This window comes from Solea senegalensis, linkage group LG12, assembly GCF_019176455.1.
Source record: "Solea senegalensis isolate Sse05_10M linkage group LG12, IFAPA_SoseM_1, whole genome shotgun sequence".
Lineage (NCBI taxonomy): Eukaryota > Metazoa > Chordata > Actinopteri > Pleuronectiformes > Soleidae > Solea > Solea senegalensis.
Genome location: NC_058032.1, coordinates 14365488 through 14385080, shown reverse-complemented (window position 1 = coordinate 14385080; position 19593 = coordinate 14365488). Strand labels below are relative to the sequence as shown.

Below are 19593 nucleotides of genomic sequence, written 5' to 3'. Positions count from 1 at the left end.
TGTACCTTTATAGATCCAGCGTGATGTGTAAATAGTACATTTAGGCATGATATTGTTGAAATTGCACTTATATTTCTCAAGAAATTTCATCTTTTGTAAAAATATCCTTCATTAAATGTAAAGCAAAGGAGAAAAAAACAAAGTTCTTGTTGTTCATAGGTTATTATGCTATTATTTTACTGGTCCGGCCCACTTGAGATCAAATTGTGCTGTATGTGGCCCCTGAACAAAAATCAGTTTGACACCCCTGGCCTACAGAGACCATATACAGTACAAATGCTATATGACCAGAAATATGGAGACACCAAAACATTACACACCATTTAATTCAAAAATCATGGGCATTAACTAATGTGCCGCTCTAACAGCTTATGAAGACGAGTTGAAACCTGGCATTCCATTCATCCATTAGTGATGCTCACCAGTCACACTGGGCAAGAAGTTCTGGCTAACTCTCAGTGTTCTGCTTCGCTCAAAAGGTCGGAACAAATCTTGAGGATCAGGACAGACGGGAAAATAATTCAGTAAATGTATTTTAATTAATTTTTGCTGTTGCATACATGGATAGGATAGTTTATTTTCCAGTGAGGACCAAAACTTGGTTTGTCCTATAGTCATAAACACTCAGAAATCCAGTGAACACATTATATTTCCACAGTACACACAACGATTAGCAAAACTGGAAAAAAAGTTGGGCCTCTGACTTGTCATCTTGAGCTTTGACAATTATAATTTTGGTTAGTTGGAGACAGGCACTTTGTTTGCAGCAGCAAACGTCAAAAGCCTCATTCAGATGGGATTAGTTACATGGGGAGGTGTGGTGAAGTAATTATTAGAGTTCTCAGTGATTTTAGTCCCGTCCGAATGTGCCATGTCGGTAATAATTACCACACCACGTCATTAAAAGATTACGGTGACTTTTACCAGAGGGAAAAAAGGTCCCGAAAAAATCACCCCAAGCAACACTAATCCCGTGAGAATAGACCAGCAGTAAATATGTGCGTAAATATTCCGTCATCTCCTGTTTTACAAGTACGAGACCAAGCCCAGTAAAGGCTCCTAGGACAGATTTGCCCCTTCCAATTGTGGCAGTTTCACTGAGATTTCTTATCCCATGTGAATTGGCCATATTTCAGATGTCCTGTGGTAAAATGACATGATTCCACCTCCCCATGTGAAACTAATCCCGTCCGAATTGAACTAAAGAAGAAAAAACTAGGAAAACAAAACACTTTAACAACATTAACAAACTCAGTAGATTAGATATGATACATATATTTCACCAGTGCAAGTACATCATGCAGTGTGTAATTGTGTACTTGTCAAAAACGAGACTAATTTGCAAAAAAAATATGTTTTATTGGGGACAACAAGGAAACCTTGAGATTTTTCTTTTTCCTTTTATTGAGCTTTGGAGCTGGCACTGAGTCCTGCTTGGAAAGCAACCGTCTTAAGTATCGATGTACACTGTAGTATTATGATTTAATTTGAACTTCAGTATGGGTGAGAGAGGTCTATAGGGGACCTGTAATAAAATGATAATGAAAGTATTGCAAAATAGGCTGCCATTTCTGACACCGGTGTGGAAGAGGTGGTTTTCTCAAATTTAGGAGAGGTAATTACATTTCACATTTCATTTAACTGCGTAGCAACTTCCCCAGGTGACAAAAAAAGACATTGCTAATTCTGCTTGGCGCATGAAATCGGCCAACATCAGCAGGTATAACTTGTAAATGTTAATTAACTAAGCCACTGAATGGCTTAGTTGAATTCCAGGACCCGCCATAATGAAAAGTCTGAGAGATTGTACTTTTACCTTCAGTGTGACACTTAAACTGCCTGGTAATGTGTACATGTAAAATACTTGTTGCATTCGGTCCCAGTTGAGCTGCCTTAATCTTCCAAAATGAAATGTTAAATTCTATTTTTATCTTAAGTCTTACCTGAAACCATTACAACTGTACGTTAACTATGACTAGAGCGCTGCTTGTACATACAGAGAATCAGGTGAGACTGTTTAAAATGAACAATAATGTAAAAATGCATATGTCATAAAGCCTTGTTGTTACGTTTGGAATTTTGCTAAATTAACAGTAATAAGTAGGAATGATTACATCATTTCAGGAGAAAATAAATAAAAATAGTTAACAGTGTTGACGCTTGTTGTGTCCTATGCACATTTTTGCTTCACAGACGTGCATATGAAAAATGTATATAAATACTTTCATTCTTACAGGGGGCTACTTGATTTGTTGCTGGATTATGGAGACTGCAGTTGCCAAGGACACAGGTAAGCTGCTTAACTCGAACTCTAAAGTGGGGCTCTGGAGTGAGGAATATTTCAGTAAAATGCAGCTCGCAGACAGATCATGCCCTCTGGTAGTAGCCCCCCCAGCCCGTCCTCTCCCCTCATGCAAAGCCATGACACTGCCTGAAATCCACAAAGACAAAATGGACAGCTGTTGATTGGAGATGTGGCATTGAGGAGAATCAGGTCCCGGTGCATAAACTCATCCCAGAGCTGCCTGCATCATCGCAGTGACAAGCCTCGAGAGCCGAGGACTGACACAGGCAGCCGAGAGGATGGAAACATTAATGCATCATCCGTCTGTGCTCTACACCCAGCCTCTGCTGCGGTATGAAAACACAGCTGTAATAAAAAATCCTATCGATTGGTGTCGCGTCCTTTAAGACAATCTGCACCTTTTTTTTTCCCCCCCGGATTTAAATTGGTGGGAAGGCAAAAAAAAAGACAGAGCAGAGATGAAAGTCCTGGAGACGTCGATGTCAATGCTCCATCGTGACGGACACGACAATCAACTTCTGCTACAAACAGAGCCCGTATAACTTGCAACATCAACATTTTTAGTCACCAAAGGTCCAGTGTATGAGATTATAGTAAAGGGGGCTTTTCAGCTGATGTCAAAAATGTTTTCCTCCCTAAAACCTTCGGCAGTTCAGTCTGTTCAAATTAATGTTCACACTCACCAGGAAAGAGGAGCACCCACTCCCATTTAATCCACCTACATAATTCGGGAGACGGGAGGCCTTGTGGTTAGAGAGAAAACATCCGCTTTAATCTACAAACACGCCTGCAGCTACGGGGGAGCTGCTCCTGGACGTCCCTGTGTGTTCACCTCCTCAATGCAGTGCAAGCGCGCATCCGTCTGTGGTACAAGTATTAAAAAATAAAACAGCACAGCTCTCGTCCGTGCACTGAAACCTTTTCACCACGCTCGGAGCTGTTCTTTTGGTTGGTTAGCCCTCAGATGTCTGGTCTCTAAGGCCTCAAACTCATCGTGATGGAAATTTGTTGAATTATCCCTGACATCATCACCCTTATCAGCGGTCATTAGGGAAAGGACAGAGTAAAAGAACTATTTCAGTTAAAGCGCTGCAACACAGACAGTTATGAGGTCCCAAAAGAGGCTGCTTTTTTTTTTTGCCGGGCTAACATGCATGAAGTTGACAAGACGAGACACTAACGACGGATAACCATCGTACCCGTGCGCTGTCCTCCTGAAATTCTAAATTAAAGATAAGAAGATAGCATGGCCACAATCTCTGTGTGGTATCTCCATTCTTTGGTGGAGTAAAAAAGACTGAGGGGGGAAACGGATAAAACCAGCATCTCAGGGGTCAGGGGTTTATTTAATGAAGCCATATCAGCCATGCCTCCACTTTCTTTTTGTCACTGGGTGGTATTTATATACAAGACTGGTTGTGAATTTTATGTATATAACCACCGTACTGATATGAACACCCCTTGAATCCCTTTTATCCGGATTGGCACGAATGACGATGAAAGACTAACACATTTTTAAGCATGCTGATGTACAATATGTTGACGCACAATACTAACTGAATATATAACATAGGTTTTTTGTCTCCCGAGAGAGATGCACATTTGAAACCTGTTCCTTATACCATGCTACAAAGAGTTCATGGAGAACAAACACACTATCAGGGGTGTGGTTGGGGACAGTTTTCTCTTTTTATCAACATCAACTTTGAGTTCACAATACTGAGAGGAGGAGTTAAAACATTTTTGTGCAGAGGATTTCGGTGAATAAAAGACTAAATTTCCATGGAAAGAAGTAAACAAACAGCAGCAGAATACAGATGAAGCCAGTGATAAAGTACCACATACTCAAAATGATACTATTGTGCATATACAGTAGTAAGTAGATTAGTCGACTAGTCCCGATTACGTCGACTTTCAAATTCGTCGACATAATTGTTTATTTTTTTCGAAGCTTTGTTTTTCCTCTCAAAACAGCCGCTGCACCTTCGTGACTAGTCGATTCGCGAAATAATCGCTTGTGGCAGCCCTAGTAGTAAGTAGTAGTAGTAGTTTTGGCAGCAACAACCCAACATGCAGGGACTCGAAAGCTTTCATAAGAAAATTTAAGACACGTGGACTCAGCATATGGGAAAAGGGAGAGTGAGGGGATAATGCCACTCGTGTGGTTCTGCAACTGGGCAATGCTTTTTAATTAGACACCATCAAATGAATAAACAATAACTTCCATTAATACTTTTAATTCTGTCAAAAATAATTAGCAGCCTAAGTAGAGAAAGGGAACCGTTTCGTGACAATGGCTCATGTTTTGACTCCAAGTGTCACGAAGATGGAGATTTAGTGTGACAACGCTGATGCCAACCGTTGCAGAAACATGGCACATTCAACATTCTGGCTTTACACACAATATTCCCCAAGACTAGAATTAATGGCCTGGAAAAACAACATTTCCACTCAAAATAAAAAGGAACAGGAAAACAGCATTTCTACACAAGTAAGTTAATGGGTCAACCTAAAAACGTTCTACACTGAGTTTACTCTCTATTACTTTCTATAATGGATTACTGTCAGTGACTTTTCCTCATATCAGCCCATGTAAAGATGCTGTTGAAAGTAATTAACACAAACCCGAATGAAAAATGGCAAATTAATTTGTCTTTTAATCCATCGAGCTTCAGATCAAACAGCTAATGAAAATGCTGTATATGGGGAGTGAGGCCACAGAAATATATTAAAAAAAAAAATGCTGTGTGGGTTACATTTTCGTTGATGGATTCATAATTAGGAGCTGTCATTTTAAAATGTGGTACTGCTCCATGTTTGTGTTCCGTGCCCACGCTAAGAAAATACACCATTTAGTTTGCTTTCCTGTAAAAGCAAGCAAGGCTGAGCGAAGATCGAGTCAATACACTCCTGCTGTTTAACTCAAATTTTCATTTTTTTTTTAGGAACGCAAAGAAAGAAAATGTGATTGATTAATGGCAGGATAATGCCTATTTGCATTTAACGGGGGAAAAAAATAGAAAAAATAATAAGAAGTAATGATTACCAGGAAAAAATAACTTCAGCACAGTCAATTAAATGTGTTTTTCTGTAGGCACAGGAAAAGCATTCATTAACAAATGATAACCACATTAACCATTAAAGCATTTTTTTCCCTTTAGATTTTAATACATTCACCGTTTCAATTGGACCTCAAATATCACATCATTTGTTTTAGTTAAAAAAGAAATTAACTTAACTAAAAATAATAATGACTGTTTGTGTGTGTGTGTGTTTACAGTCTACAATCCCATGTTTGCTGGGCTATTTATTTGACACATATTCCCCTCCTTTTTGGTGAAGCCACTTTGCTTCAAGCATATCACCCTATAATTGTTCCTTGGTTCATATCTGTCATGACACGTCTATAGGTCTGGAGCCACTGTCACAAACCTCAGCCTGCAGCTCTAATGGGGTCGCTCTATATTTTTCTTTTTCCACAGTATCTCATACAACCAGCCTTTGTTCCTCATAGCACAATCTGGAGATGCCATTAGTGGGGAGGAAGACAGTGATGTTTAGTGACAGCCAATGACTCCTCTGGTCAAAAGAGCCCTCGAGTCCCACACGCACACACACACACACACCCCTCCACTCAGACTGAATGCAGCCTCAGCGACACAAGTTCACCTTTGTTCTAGCCGTCTGAAAAGCATGAAGCTAATTGCGTCACTGCAGGGTCGGGGGGGTGAGAGGTGACAGACCCACTTGTGCCACCGCCGCGTAAAGCTGCCAGCCCTTCTTGTCAAACATCGTGCATGAAAAATCCAACAGAGAAATTAGGTGAGAGGCGGCGGCGGCGGCTCACGTTTTGCTGTAAGTGGCACTTTTTGTCTTTGTGTTCCGTTCATGACTATTGTCATCACATTTAGGGCTGAGCTCAAAAACATGCAGAAATTCAGCAAGCGGCTGGGTAGGATGATAAGAGAGGAGCGACATAGTCTGTGCGGCGCTGATAAATCAGACTCAGCATAAATCATACACCTTCTGGTGATTTATATAATTTGAACAATTTGGCATTACATGTTGAGGGGGACTGCAGAATCCAGGAGGGAAGGATCGCGCCTCAGTATCCTAAAAGGAAATGCTGCAGACTTGTCAAATGATGTCTTCCAAGCAAAAATGCTTAATGTGTGATTTAACCAGCTTTTACTCTACAGTAAACAACTTACTTTTACACGGTAAATTAAGTCTCCAACTTTTCTAATTCAGTGACAGATATTTAAAGTCTCTCTATTTTTTTTTTTTTTTTTTTAATTCTTTATGCTACATTAGTCAGTCTTGTCTTCTGGGGTTTACTTAACACCGGCAAATTAAGAGTAAAACCAGCTTGTGATCTGTGGAAAGTGTCATGTGGAGACAATACCACAAACCACTGTATAGGCACTTAGTGGGTTTACTTGGCTGCTTCATACTTGAGGGACCTTGAGCCCAACTGTTTGCTTTAGGCACTGGCATTTTCCCCTAAGCTGTGGAGGCTCTATGCATCAGTGCTGGCTTAATTCAAAATGGCAGCCTGTTACTGACAACGGGCACAGATAATGCCCGAGTTTATTCTGGGGGAAAAAAGAGAAGAAGTTGACGCACGACACTCAAGCCGATTGTGCTGCTTATCTCAATGGTGGAAATGAGTTTTACTGATGAGCGGTGGTTCCGTTTCAAGGGAATAACGCCAACATGGAGGAGTGGTCAAAATGATCCGACAGCCTACTCTAATGAGTGAGGACAGCTAAAGGATGTCACTGATTAACATAATGTGATGTGAAAGGTAAAACACGTTTGCTTAAAGGGAAGCTGAGGACTGCCAAGCAAAGTGTGCCTTAGTGAGTGCGTGGCAATGTAATGAACTGATTTATTTCAATAAAATCACGATTGATTTTTAACAAACTATTTTTCTGTTAATGGACGTTTAACAAGTATGTAAGTGCACTCAGTTTTATAATGTTTTGCGAGACTCAATTTTTATTCGAATTTAAAAAAGGTAAAAAAGAAAAAGGTCAAGTCTGAAGCAGCTACAGCTTCTGTGCTGAAAATATCTCCTGTGCTTACAGTCGGGTCTGTAAGATAAGCAGCAAAGTTAACACAAGACAATTTGCACTTTAGGCAAAGACTATTATCAGCGAACCCTTCTGATGAAACATGTTTAACTTTCTCCACTGTGACGCTCTGTGTGAGAAGGACGCAGATCTCTCCTCAGGATTAGGAACAATGAAAAAATCCGTCATACTAACATTGCCGTTAACGTCAGCGCTTTGCAGATCACTGGTGTTTGTGCTGAGAAGCCAAACTGTATTCCATAAAACGGAGGGGGAGTTCTTTTTTAGCGACCAACCCATTTTCAGCCGTGACTTCCCGCTCCAATCTGAATCAAACAGGCTGGGGAGTGAGAAATCTATGACACTGCCTGTAGTTCACTATGAAGACTAGCAAATAGATATGAGATGGCTGAGGGAAAAAGCATAGAGCATAGAACAGCAATGGATAGAATGTGTCCTATAGGCGATACTTCCATCTCTCCGCTTTGTCAGATCGTCAAAATGTTCTAATTCTTCACGATCAATTTCATCTTGGTCCTCTGAACACATGTGGGACAAATCCTTTCTTTCTTACAATTCTGGATATTGATTTCTTCAGCAGAGTGCATAAAACATAGAAGACGTGTGTAGCAAATGCACCCACGTATGTGTATAAGGCTAGAATTTCAAAGAACATTTGAAAAACATGCAAGGACGACAAATGTGAAACAATTAAATACTGAATAGCAATCCTCAGTCAGAAAAGGTATTATTTAATCATTATTTTAATGAAAATGGCAAAGCAAAGCAATGTAGTGTATGTGGCAGACCAAGAAATGGGAAAATAAGCCAAATTGCATTTGGCTTTGTGATGACTCAGCCAGAAACCAATAAGTTTTCATTTGGGTAATCTTAAAACTTGACATATGATTTTAAATGACCAACGACGGCTGGTCCACTCTCAGAGTTCCCAAAGTGGTACTTCCACCGAATAGTCTGTAGTCCGGCTCTTTAATCTAGTAAAAGATAGAGCATGAAAATGATTCAAAAAGACCACTTCAACTTCACTCCAACGGAGAAGCAGCATCAACAATGGAAGCGGTGAGTCACAGGCTAACAAAGGTGATGTTTTCCATCGGTGAAAAACATTAGATATGGGTCGTACATTACATTCATGAGCTGTTGTGTTCGCAGTCAAGCAGCATTATCAGGGAGGTCTTCTAATTTTCAATACATTCTTTTATTTCCACACACAACGCCGACGAAGACAGACGGGTAATTGGAATGAGAGAGAATGGAGGAGAAATCAGCTCAAGCTATACAGTCTGCACCCGTATGGTATGCGGCCTTGACAATGTCAGTCACCCACCATCAGGGAGGCTCTGTGCACTGCATGGCTCATGCTAATTGCTATGTTTCACCGCATACATCATTGCTGTATGCCAATCCAAGAAAAATCTCCTAATCCCATCTTGTAATCAAGATAAAGAGTGGGTGGTTTGTAAATAAAGAGGTGAGGTAGATTTAAAGAGGCCGAGCAGCATATACTGTACATGTGTTGGCACGGGGGGGGGGTAAGTATAGGTGGCTTTTTGTAATTTATTCCCTTCCTTTAGAAGAGGGATCACACTCAGAAGCCCTAAGAAGTCAGCCAGTGCTTTCTGCGCTCACACAGAACGAGCCCCCCACCCCCAAACCCTCCAGAGAGAAAGAGAGAGAGTGTTCATTGTGGATTAATGCGCCTTCATGAAGTTGTCATGTCAGGCAGAGATTAAGGGGACAAGGTACTCCTTCCTCCCTCTCTATTCAGGACTACATCAGTCTGGCCCAGTGGAGCCCCCTGGTGCCCTGACGGCTGGACCAGAGGAACATGCCACTCCAATGTTGATGTAACAAGAACAACATTTAAATGTTTACCCTTAGAACTCAGAGCATTTCTGCTGCTTTTTCTTTCCCATTACTATGTTAAAACGCTCAGTACATAGAGAAGTTATAAGAATGTGCAATACAGAGTATCTTGTGTCCTTTTTTTCAGCACAACCGATGCAACACACCTGAGCAAAAAGTACTCAAAATGTTTAAAATCGGATTGAATTTGTGAAATTTGGAAATATGTCACAGGTCAAAATTCACTTTTTAATGAACAAAAAGAAAAGAAAAACGGTCTTTGACTTTGGCACAATTACTGCTACTTTATATCACCACTAAAAATGTGATAGAAAATGAATCGTAATTTTCACTCACATAGGACGAAAAGCCTGAATATGTGACCTATAAACACACACCCACAGGATGTCCATATAAGGAGTTGTATATTATTCCCACAGCAATTTACCATGGGTGCACCTGCGGCACAGATTTGTGCCACTTGAGCACTAAGGGTAAATTATGCAAGTGATAAATGTGCAGACAATAGCTGAAAATAAAATAAAAAGGTGACGGGTAATTCTAAGCCTGATAATCATGTAAAAGTCAGAATCTGGCAGTTCATTCGGGTTTGTCTTCAATTTCTCCAGTAAAGAGAAAGCATTTGTTAGGTCTGATGGGTCAGACAAAAGCTCTCGACACACTGTGTACACAATTTTGACAAAAATGGGAAAACTATTGTATCCTTCTGACTCTATCTTGAACTCCATCTTAAACCAATCCAAACAACTAACCGTAGGGGAGAATGTATAGACTCAGTTTGCTCCACCTCACTGTAAACACCATTTGCCATGGTTTCCACAATTACATTCAAAACAGGTGGCAGGCACTCTTATCCAGAGTGATTTACAGCGCTGTGCTCATAATTAAAAACACCACTATCAGATAAGGCAGACATGTGGGGCATTTGTGACCACTCTTGGGATGACTCAGACCATGTGCAGATGTCTAGACATGCAGCAGAGTATATAAAATATAAAATAGTTATAGCTAAGAAATTATTGCAGCATTAGAAGCCAAATGTTTGAGCTCCTGCATAAAACTAATCGTTTATCACTGTGTTTTTATACCTGGCTGGTAAATCACAACCTGGTCTATGCCAACTGTCTTTTGAGCTCCGATTTGGTTGTCAAAACTTGAATAATTAAGATAGGGCTGCAACAATAACTCAGTTACTCGATTACTAAATTAAGCGTCAACTATTTTGATAATTGATTAATGGGTTTTAGTGTTTTTTTAAATGATTTTTTCTTTTTTTAAATCAGCTTCTTAAATGTAACTTTTTTTGAAAAACACTGAACAACATTTTAAAGACCAAACAATTATTCAATGACTCGAGAAAGTTAAAGTCCTAAATTAAGATGTGGTGCCTTCAGGTTATGAATGATGGTGAACGGTAACTCAGAAATAAGGGCTGGGGAAGTCACTAGGGGGGCTATTAACAATATCGCATGAACGGAGATCGGTCAGAGGCCAGCATAGATTCAATCACTGCTTGAAATTGGACATCATCGCGCATTCATCAACTGCCAGCCACATCTAACTTGTTTCTTGGTCACCAGATGTGAGCCCGCCCCAACTGCATGTTAGGCAAATTAATTAAATGAGCTAAATGAACAGGGCTTTGTTGTTGTTTTTACTGGCTAAGTTCAACAATGCTAAATCCCCACAGAAGCAAAAAGCAAAACTGTAATTGATAACCTGTAAAAAGCAGCTTCCAGTGAATAAACAGTGTACGAGCAAACACACATTATTCAGTGTCCAATTAAGCTAAAGTGGTATCTGTTATGCCACAGTGGAACTACTACAATTTGGTGATGTCACGCTGTGTTTACTGACAGAGTAGGCCTGAACACTAATAAGAGGTGCATCCATCCACCCACACCACAGTTCAAGCTGATGTTAGATTACCCTTTGTGCACAAGTGAAATGTATAAACATTCAGTATACAGTATGAGGCTGATGCTTTTTTTCCAATAACAAAATTGAAATGACACTTCTTTGTCTTTTTTTACGTGTGAATATGACCAAAGACTTGAATCACCTACCAAAAGAATGAATGTTACATGGAGTCAACAATAACTGAGCAAACTACATAACAATGACGACTTCATTATGCAGGTCATATGAAAAGAGAAAAAGGAATTTATTTTTTTAATTGATAAATTATTAACTCATTATAAAATGAATTATAAGCATTCACAGATGTTACGTAAATACTGTAAGTAAACAAATGTACTATAATGATGATGGTGAGTGGGAGTAAAAAAATATACTCTATTTGCCTCTTCTCCAGGTTTTTCTTTATTTTATTTTTTTTTATATCATCACAGTTAGATCATAAAATGATGTTGATTGAGTAAAATCCAAATCGTCAAAACTACTTGAGACGACCTCTTGATTAGACGGTGGACACGTTTTCTACACATGTTTTGATGGAACAGGTTTTTTATGACATTTGAGAGCACTAAGATTTACTTATCGGGACAGTGTGACATCGACATCATTACAACTTACTGTACTTAACTATTCCCATTGAAATATTAGCATTGGTATGACAACACACTTTGATTTAACATGAATCCATTGTCAGTGGACCATAAATGGGCGCAAAGCATTCTGCAAAAAAAAAAGAAAAAACGTCCACCCTCAACAGTAGCTGTGTTGTCATGATTAATTCTATTGAAGTAAGGACATGAATGTGTTTTCCATGAACCAGGCATTCCTGATGGCCTGGCCAAGAAACTCTGGTGCTTAGCTTTAAGCTTTGAATCTGTAATATTCAGACCTCATTTCACATCAGGAAGTGGTTTGTTTGGGGGGAAAACAATAACAGAGGGACCCACATAGATCAGAGAGGCTGTTCTCTCTCAGCTACACATTGAGGGTGGATGATAAATGGTTGATGTTTTGTGGGAATCAACATGCACAGCACAAACATCGCAGTGGTTTAAGGGAGGATTTCAGGTGCAAGAGGAAAATGGTGAAAGCAAAGAAGGTTTTGTCGTTTTTTAACTATTACTTCCATTTAAGCAAAGGGCAGAACAAAAGGTGACACATATGGCATTAGGTGTGTTGTATCAACACTGAATTATTAGCAAACTTGTTGTTAAACCCTGACATATTATAACCTTGCAGCACATGTGTTTTCTGTGTTTGAATGCGCTCCCAGACTCCACACTCTGGTAGCTCAGTTGAATTGCTTGCCTAAGGCATCACTGCCTGGACACATACACATAATTAGTAAAGGTCATTGTGCTTCCTGTCTTGTCAACAAAATCACTTCAAGATGACAAATTCTGGCTCAGGCTGAGCCAGACCTCCCTCGGATACCCTTGCCAATCAAGTGCCAGCAGGGATGTCTCGGTAGCCTAGGGTGTTTTCTAATTATGTCTTTTACATGCCATACTAAGCAGGGGTGAGCATAACAATGAGCCATACATTTGGATGGAGGTGTGTTTTCTCTTCAAGGTTGGGGAAGCAGATAAAAGTGTGATTATCTTATAATTTACACTACAGGCTGCTGAAAAACTATCATGATCTAAATTCTCAAACAAACAAAAAAAAGATATACGACACTTTTCTTTCAAAGTACAAACGTATGTAAGAAAAACACAAAAGTGATCTTAAAAGGGCTTTACACGATGACAGCAAATTGATATGCCACGTACCAGCTAAATCAAATGACCTTCACAGTTTTTAAGGATCTTTTTTCACCACTCGCTCTGTAGTGTTTCCATCCAGTCTACTGTATGATGAAGTGGAAGTGGCTTTCACATCACTCCCTGGTGGCCTCACTAAGCAACTATTAATCCATGGCTCTCCATATTGCATTCAAACTCGTTTTCCCCAGCCACCACCTGGTCTAAAGTAAAGGCCAGGAGAGGACCCAGAGGACTGGACACTCTCTTATTATGAGCTGCACCAAGACACCTTTGGGTTTCTAAGCACTTCCTCTGGCAGTGACTGATGGCCAATTAACCATTTGTAGAAGAGTATTGATCACGGCAAAAAGGAAGGACCTGGAAACATCCAACATGCCACTATTGTCACTGTACAACATCAGCAGCCAGACAGCACATCATGGGTTCTATAAACAGATGAGAAAGTATCTCCACATGAATTCAGTACCTAAGGTAAGGACATACCAGATGACCATTGTGTGTGTGCTCTGGAGGACAGTGGTTGGCAAAATTGTGGCCGAGAGGTTTGGTAGAAGGAAACTACAGCAAAGTGTGAAAGTAATATCCAAGGGTCAAGGTCATCATTGGATGTTTCTTCTCACCATGACAGTGTGAGAGAGAATAGATAGCCCAGGGACAAGAACATTGGATTAGAGCCTGCACACAGCTCAGGGACAACCCAGTGCTCGTCTGTGGGCCTTGAATATACAAGGCTGGCCACTTTTTTGAGATGGTTAGCAGCAACGGTCATACAAGAGCAGAGACTGGGGTCAATCGCCCGAATGTTACTACGGTGTCAGATTCCATGCCCTCCTGTAAATTGTGGCCCACATTCCCATTGAGACACGGGGTAATCTCATCCCACATCAGCGTTGAAAGGTCAATTCCATGCTACCTGGACAGAAAAGAACTGATGGTGGCTAGTTCACTGTATTTCAGGAGGGAAATAGCCCAACTTCAACCCCTAAGCGCTCTCACATAGACCTGAATCATAGAAATAGGGTAATTGAAACAAAAGGGCAGAGTTTGACAGAGATGTAGTGCCTTTGCAGGGCCTCTGCACAGACTGCAGAAAATAACACCAAACTCCTCCCACCTATGAGGTTCATCCTCCATGTGTCCTCAGCAATGGCTGTGTCCTTCCTTTACACCTCAAGATTGCCATTTGCAAATGATAAGCACAGGGACACAGCCTTCTGAAAGATAAGGAGCCCGGGTATTTGTCACCGAATGGCGCATGCTCCTCGGCAATTTAAAACTGACCTGTGTCGACATGCACTGTTTACCTTTTATTTGTTTATGCTGAACTATTATCTCTGCCTCCATAAATCAATGTAAGTCTATTTGAGGAAACTTCATTTGGCAAAACTTGGACAGGAAAGAAAAGTGACTTAATCAATCGGTGTTCTTTCTTACAAACAAATTACAGCAATGAGAAGAGGATTTAAAATGTAATAAGTTGGTGCTGTTCCATTACTCAAACTGTTTACTTTTGCTTTTCCATGAGGGACAGTAGTTGGTGCTTTTTTGGTACCTGCTCTGGCGAGGTTCCATGCGAGCTGAGCCGATACTAAAATGTGACGTCAAACTGGCGGCCAGTGATTGGTCAGAGAGTGCCGTCACAGGAAGTGTCATGAGCCCGATGCTATTTTTAAAAAGTGACAAGAGCGTTACAGCAAGCACACACGGCTGCTGTCCACGAAAATTGGCGTTTGTGTTGCGCAAACAATAGGTCCCAGCAGATGCGCAAAGCCACGCAATTACAACCCCGCCCACATTGACAAGGTATAACGAACGGAAAACAATGTGCCTGATACACAAACCAAGTATTTTATGTATTTTATATATATATACACACACACACACACATATGTATACGTATGCACACATATACAAATATATATATCCACACATATATGTATACGTATGCACACATATACAAATATATATATCCACACATATATATACACACACACACACGCACACATATACATACATATAAAAAAATACATAAATATATAAATCTAAAATATCATTATATATTTATTCTTATTGTCATTATTATAATATACCAAGTAGTGTTAGAACAGTATAATGGAAAAGCATCATGCTGATGAGAAAATTCATAATTTTATATAAATACCCACCCCCTCCCTCCACACACAATGTTCCCATTGCCTGTCATTTGAATTCATCTTCCAGATGGAACACAAACTCGTTCTGGGAGTAAAAGACCATATCCCTGCAAATTCATGGTGATCATTTGCCATGCATTGGCTATAGGACAGAAACAAAGTGATTTTGAATTCCTTTGACCAGAAGGCAATTTCCCTTAATAAATTATGTTAATTTCAGAATTTGCTCTCCTTATCACATTCTTAGGAAGATACAAAAGAGGGTTTGCGAACGCCAACTCTGGGATGATGAGTCACCTGACAATTACGAGACTACTTACATTACCGTACCAAGACACAGAAAGATGCAACGGCTGTATTATGCAATAGATTTATGCTTGTTGTCATTTAATGGCCATCTCCTTGCATCATCGTTACACCCCGTGGAAATTGCTCTGAGGTGACTGTTCACTCAAGTAGGAAGGTGCCTGATGCCAAATCCCATGCTCCCTCTCTAAACCAGACAACAATTGCTTGGCAACACTCCCACTGGGCAGAGGGGAAAACAAAGAAAAGTTCAGGATTTTACTCTCTCCGCACTGATAGCTGCAGTTTTGATCATCTTTTCGTGAGAGAAAGAACAGGGGAGGGACAAAAAAACATTCAAAAGAATGAAGAGTAAGTTTAAAAAAACAAGCCCAGCATAACCAACGCGCGCAGCAGAAATGCACGTATGCAGATTCTTGCTCTGCTTTGCCCGCGTGAGCTCAGTGCAGTACAGCTCTTTGTTTCCGACACTGAAAGCTCATCTACCCTTTCCTGTACCATCCGTCAGATCACACAACACTGTGAAAGGGAAAGTGCTCGGCAAGCTCAAAATCTAGATTGACAGGCCTACCTTTATTACCGAGTGAGTTATGTTTCCCTGCAAAAAAGGCAGGTTGACTTTTGATTCCAATGAATGCACAGTCAGCGTGTTGTCTCTCTACAGGGGATAACTTAACTGATCTTTGTCGAGACTGCCCCAGCACTGGTGTGCAAAGAACGGGCTTTTTGATTCATTTCTGGAACTCACTCTGTCCTATAAAAGTACTTATATGGGAGTACAGATACAGACACAGATGCTTGTGATGACCTAAAGATATGATTGGCAGTGAGAGAGAGACACGAGAAGAGAGGGACAGCCCGCAAATATGACAACGAGGACAAGACCGAATTAAACACATTACCCATAACTCCGTATTTGTCTGTTTTCTGGTGACTCATTTTTATTCAGGGTCATGAGAGAGCTGGGAACATATCCCAGCATGCACTGTGTGAAAGGCAGAGAAACACCCTGGTCACATCAACCAGTCTATCACAGGGCAAAAAAAAAAAACCCACAAACTGTATCACGCCTGTGGGAATTTAGACTTGAAATTGTCCTACAGCTGCAGATCTTTAGACTGTGGGAGGAAACCGAAGAATCCAGAAGAAACCAAAAGAACAAGGAAAACAACAAGCAACATTCGCACACAACTGAAGCACCGAGGGGCCACGTTTCCTCACCACTGAAACACCACTCCACCCACATAACCCACAAACCCTATCAAAATACACCATTCTCTACATGGATCATGAAATGACTTGTAAATACCACCGCACTGCTACTTACTTAGCTTGATATATGAGGTCCCTGGAGCACGACTGTTTATTTAATCCTAATATATTCATAATTATACACTAATTAATGCAAGAGAAAAGCCCTCTTAATTCATCATCTCACTGTCCTGGAGCAACAAACACAATTACACCAACTCCAACATGTTTGCCTTCTGTCCAAGGCAAGGTTAACAGTTCGGAAACAAGCACAGGGCAAATGATGTGTGAAATTCTGTTCTGGATATTCACCAGTGGCTTCCAGAAGTGTTCCATTGAAAGGATGATATTTCACCTCAGGGAGAAAAAGTAGAGAAAGAGTTTTTTATGCAAAGTCTAAATGCTAATCAGTGGAATGGTTCAATATGGGCAAGCGAGACTGCACTGATCACATCTGAGATGATTGGCCTCTAATAATAAGGGTCAACGACCTAAAATTAAAACATAATTTGCACATATATCTATATTCATAAGAGATGTTTGAAAAATCTAGCTGAGCAGAAAATGAAAATCTAAAACTTCATTACAGGCTGTCTCACAGATGAATTATTCTCTGCTGCTGCTGCTGCTGAAGGGAAACTTATCTGTGGTCAGAAGACTCGGGCTCACCCCACTGTCGGTGATTGTTTTGTACATCAGAGCACATTTGCATGCAATCGGGAGTCTGGCCAAGAGGCTACATCATAAAATGTAACTCATCAGTGCGAGTAGGTCGTCTACCGACTCCGTAAAGCTGTCACCATACTGCAAAGGCAGCAGGAATGACTCCTGGCCGGAGAGAAACGTGGAGCTGAATGATCATGTTTGCAGCCAGACAGAAAACCCCTGCGCGGTGAGATGGACGGACGGATGGATGGATACAGGCTTTAGAGGAAGAAATGCTCCCTGGCCGCAGCTCCAGAGATTTAATAACACCGTATGATTAGAGGTGTGATAGAATTACAGTGAAGGTTATGCATGTGTAGAAGAGCTGCCGGTTAATGAGCACAATGCAGGTTTGGAGCACGTGTCACACAATTAACTTCTCTCACAGTCTGCACATGTGCACGGACACATTACCTGATGCAGACTTGGACTAAATGCATAAGGAATGACACGTTTAAATCAAAATAAAAATTAAATAATAATTTTTAAAAAAGCAGGACAGTGATAGTAAGCGCTGGCCTTAAGTTTCAACCTTGGCTGACACGTTAGCAGCAGCACACACTTGCCCGTGCGTCTTCCCGGTGTAACCTTGACGGTGCAGCAGGCTAAGTGACGGAATAACGAGTACCAAACAACGTGCTCCGCCGTGACACGCGGCTACGTTGCAGCGTACACACTAAAAGAAAACATGAAATAGCAGAAAGCCCAGCGGCAAACAACTTCACACGTGCGGGCTTTGTGTGTCTGTGTGTGTTTCTCACACACAAACACGGCGAACTAATACAAAAAAGGAGAGAAACTCACCAGAGCAGGTGAAGCCAGCGAACATGAGCCACAGCGCAAGTAGCGCAGCGCTGAACCTGCGGCGGACAAAGGGGCCCGGGAGTAAGGGCATCTTCGAGCGGGTTTTTCTTTTTCTCTTCTTTAATTATCACTGAAGTTTTAAAAAAGGTGGAAGAGGCAGAGGAGAAACAGTGTCGCGCTGAGTTTTCCTCAGGTCCGGAGAGTGTCCTCTGGCTGTAAACGCCTGTTTTCTTTCTTTCTTTCTTTCTCTCTCTCTCTCTCTTTCTCTCTCACACACACACACACAACGCCCAAGTCTTTTCCTCAGCACATATCCTCCCGCTGAGCCGTGGCCATCAGTATCCCGGTCTCTTGCGTCTCCGTTGCTCTGAACAACGCATCACAGGTGTGGTAAATAAAGTGCTGCCTCCTTCGCTCTCTCCCCCCCTCGTTCTCTCTACTGTCTTTCTCGCAGCTGCTGCTGTGACAACTCTCCTCCGTCTGACACTGAGCCGGGAGTCGTGGCAGTTCCTGTTGTTTCGTGCCACTTTGCGAGCCTTCGCGCTAAAGGATGCCTCCTCCTCCTCCTCCTCCGAATGCGAGCACCGTTAAAACTGGAAACATCTGCTTGCACAGCAATACTGGAGCGCCGAGAGTCACTGAAGGTATAATAGAGTCTACGCTGTGTGAGGAGCGGAGCAGCAAAACCAGGAGCGGATTCTGCGCGCTCGCTGGACATGGAGCGTCCTGAACGCGCCCTGCTGCTTCTCCTCCTCACATGCAAACACGTATAGCCTTCATACGCGTGAAGCATGCATACATTATCACAGTGTGCAGGACAGAGTGGGAATTATGTCATCCATGTCCTCGCAAATGTGTTTACATGAAGATGACGGATGTGACATCCAGTCCTGTGTGATGGGCTTGTGATCAGTGCTTTGCATGCAAATTGGCACAGATCACATCTGCATGTCATTGAGTTTCACTTAAATGAGCCTCTGCATTGTCTCGGGAGTCTCTGCAGTCGCCTGCACTGTACAACAGTGGTGGACAGTCACAGATGAAGAAGCCTGTGAGGATTAGAGCTCCCATCAGAGTGTGCACCTGCCAACAAACTCAGACCAGGAAGTGACTTATGGTCCACAGAGCTTTTCCATCACTTTCAGATGGTGTCAGAGGAGTGATCATCGCAGTGTTCAGCCACGCTCCTCACAACAACCACAATCGACAGCAGATTATTAATACACTAAAGAGGACCGGCGGGCGGGCGGGCGGGTGGGTGGGTGTGTTGGGGGTTGGGAGGGGTTATGTGTCTTTGTTTATCCATTCCTCCACACCCACATACTAGTCAGCAGAATAATAAGTGGAGGCACAGAACTAGACCACTGTTTTACCAGCTAATTATGGAGCCTGTGTAGATGGATGATTCCTCAGATAGAGCTCAG

General features: G+C 41.5%; 1 protein-coding gene across 1 annotated transcript in view; it reads right to left on the bottom strand.

Moving 5' to 3' along the window:
- LOC122778791 (netrin receptor UNC5A-like) overlaps positions 1-19112 on the bottom strand; it is a 114263-nt gene extending 95151 nt beyond the window's left edge. The window contains exon 1 of the mRNA XM_044040888.1: positions 18170-19112. Coding sequence (XP_043896823.1) covers positions 18170-18260 — 91 coding nt within the window. The 5' untranslated portion in view covers positions 18261-19112. The remainder of the gene's footprint in view (positions 1-18169) is intronic.
- Positions 19113-19593: the final 481 nt, after the last annotated feature.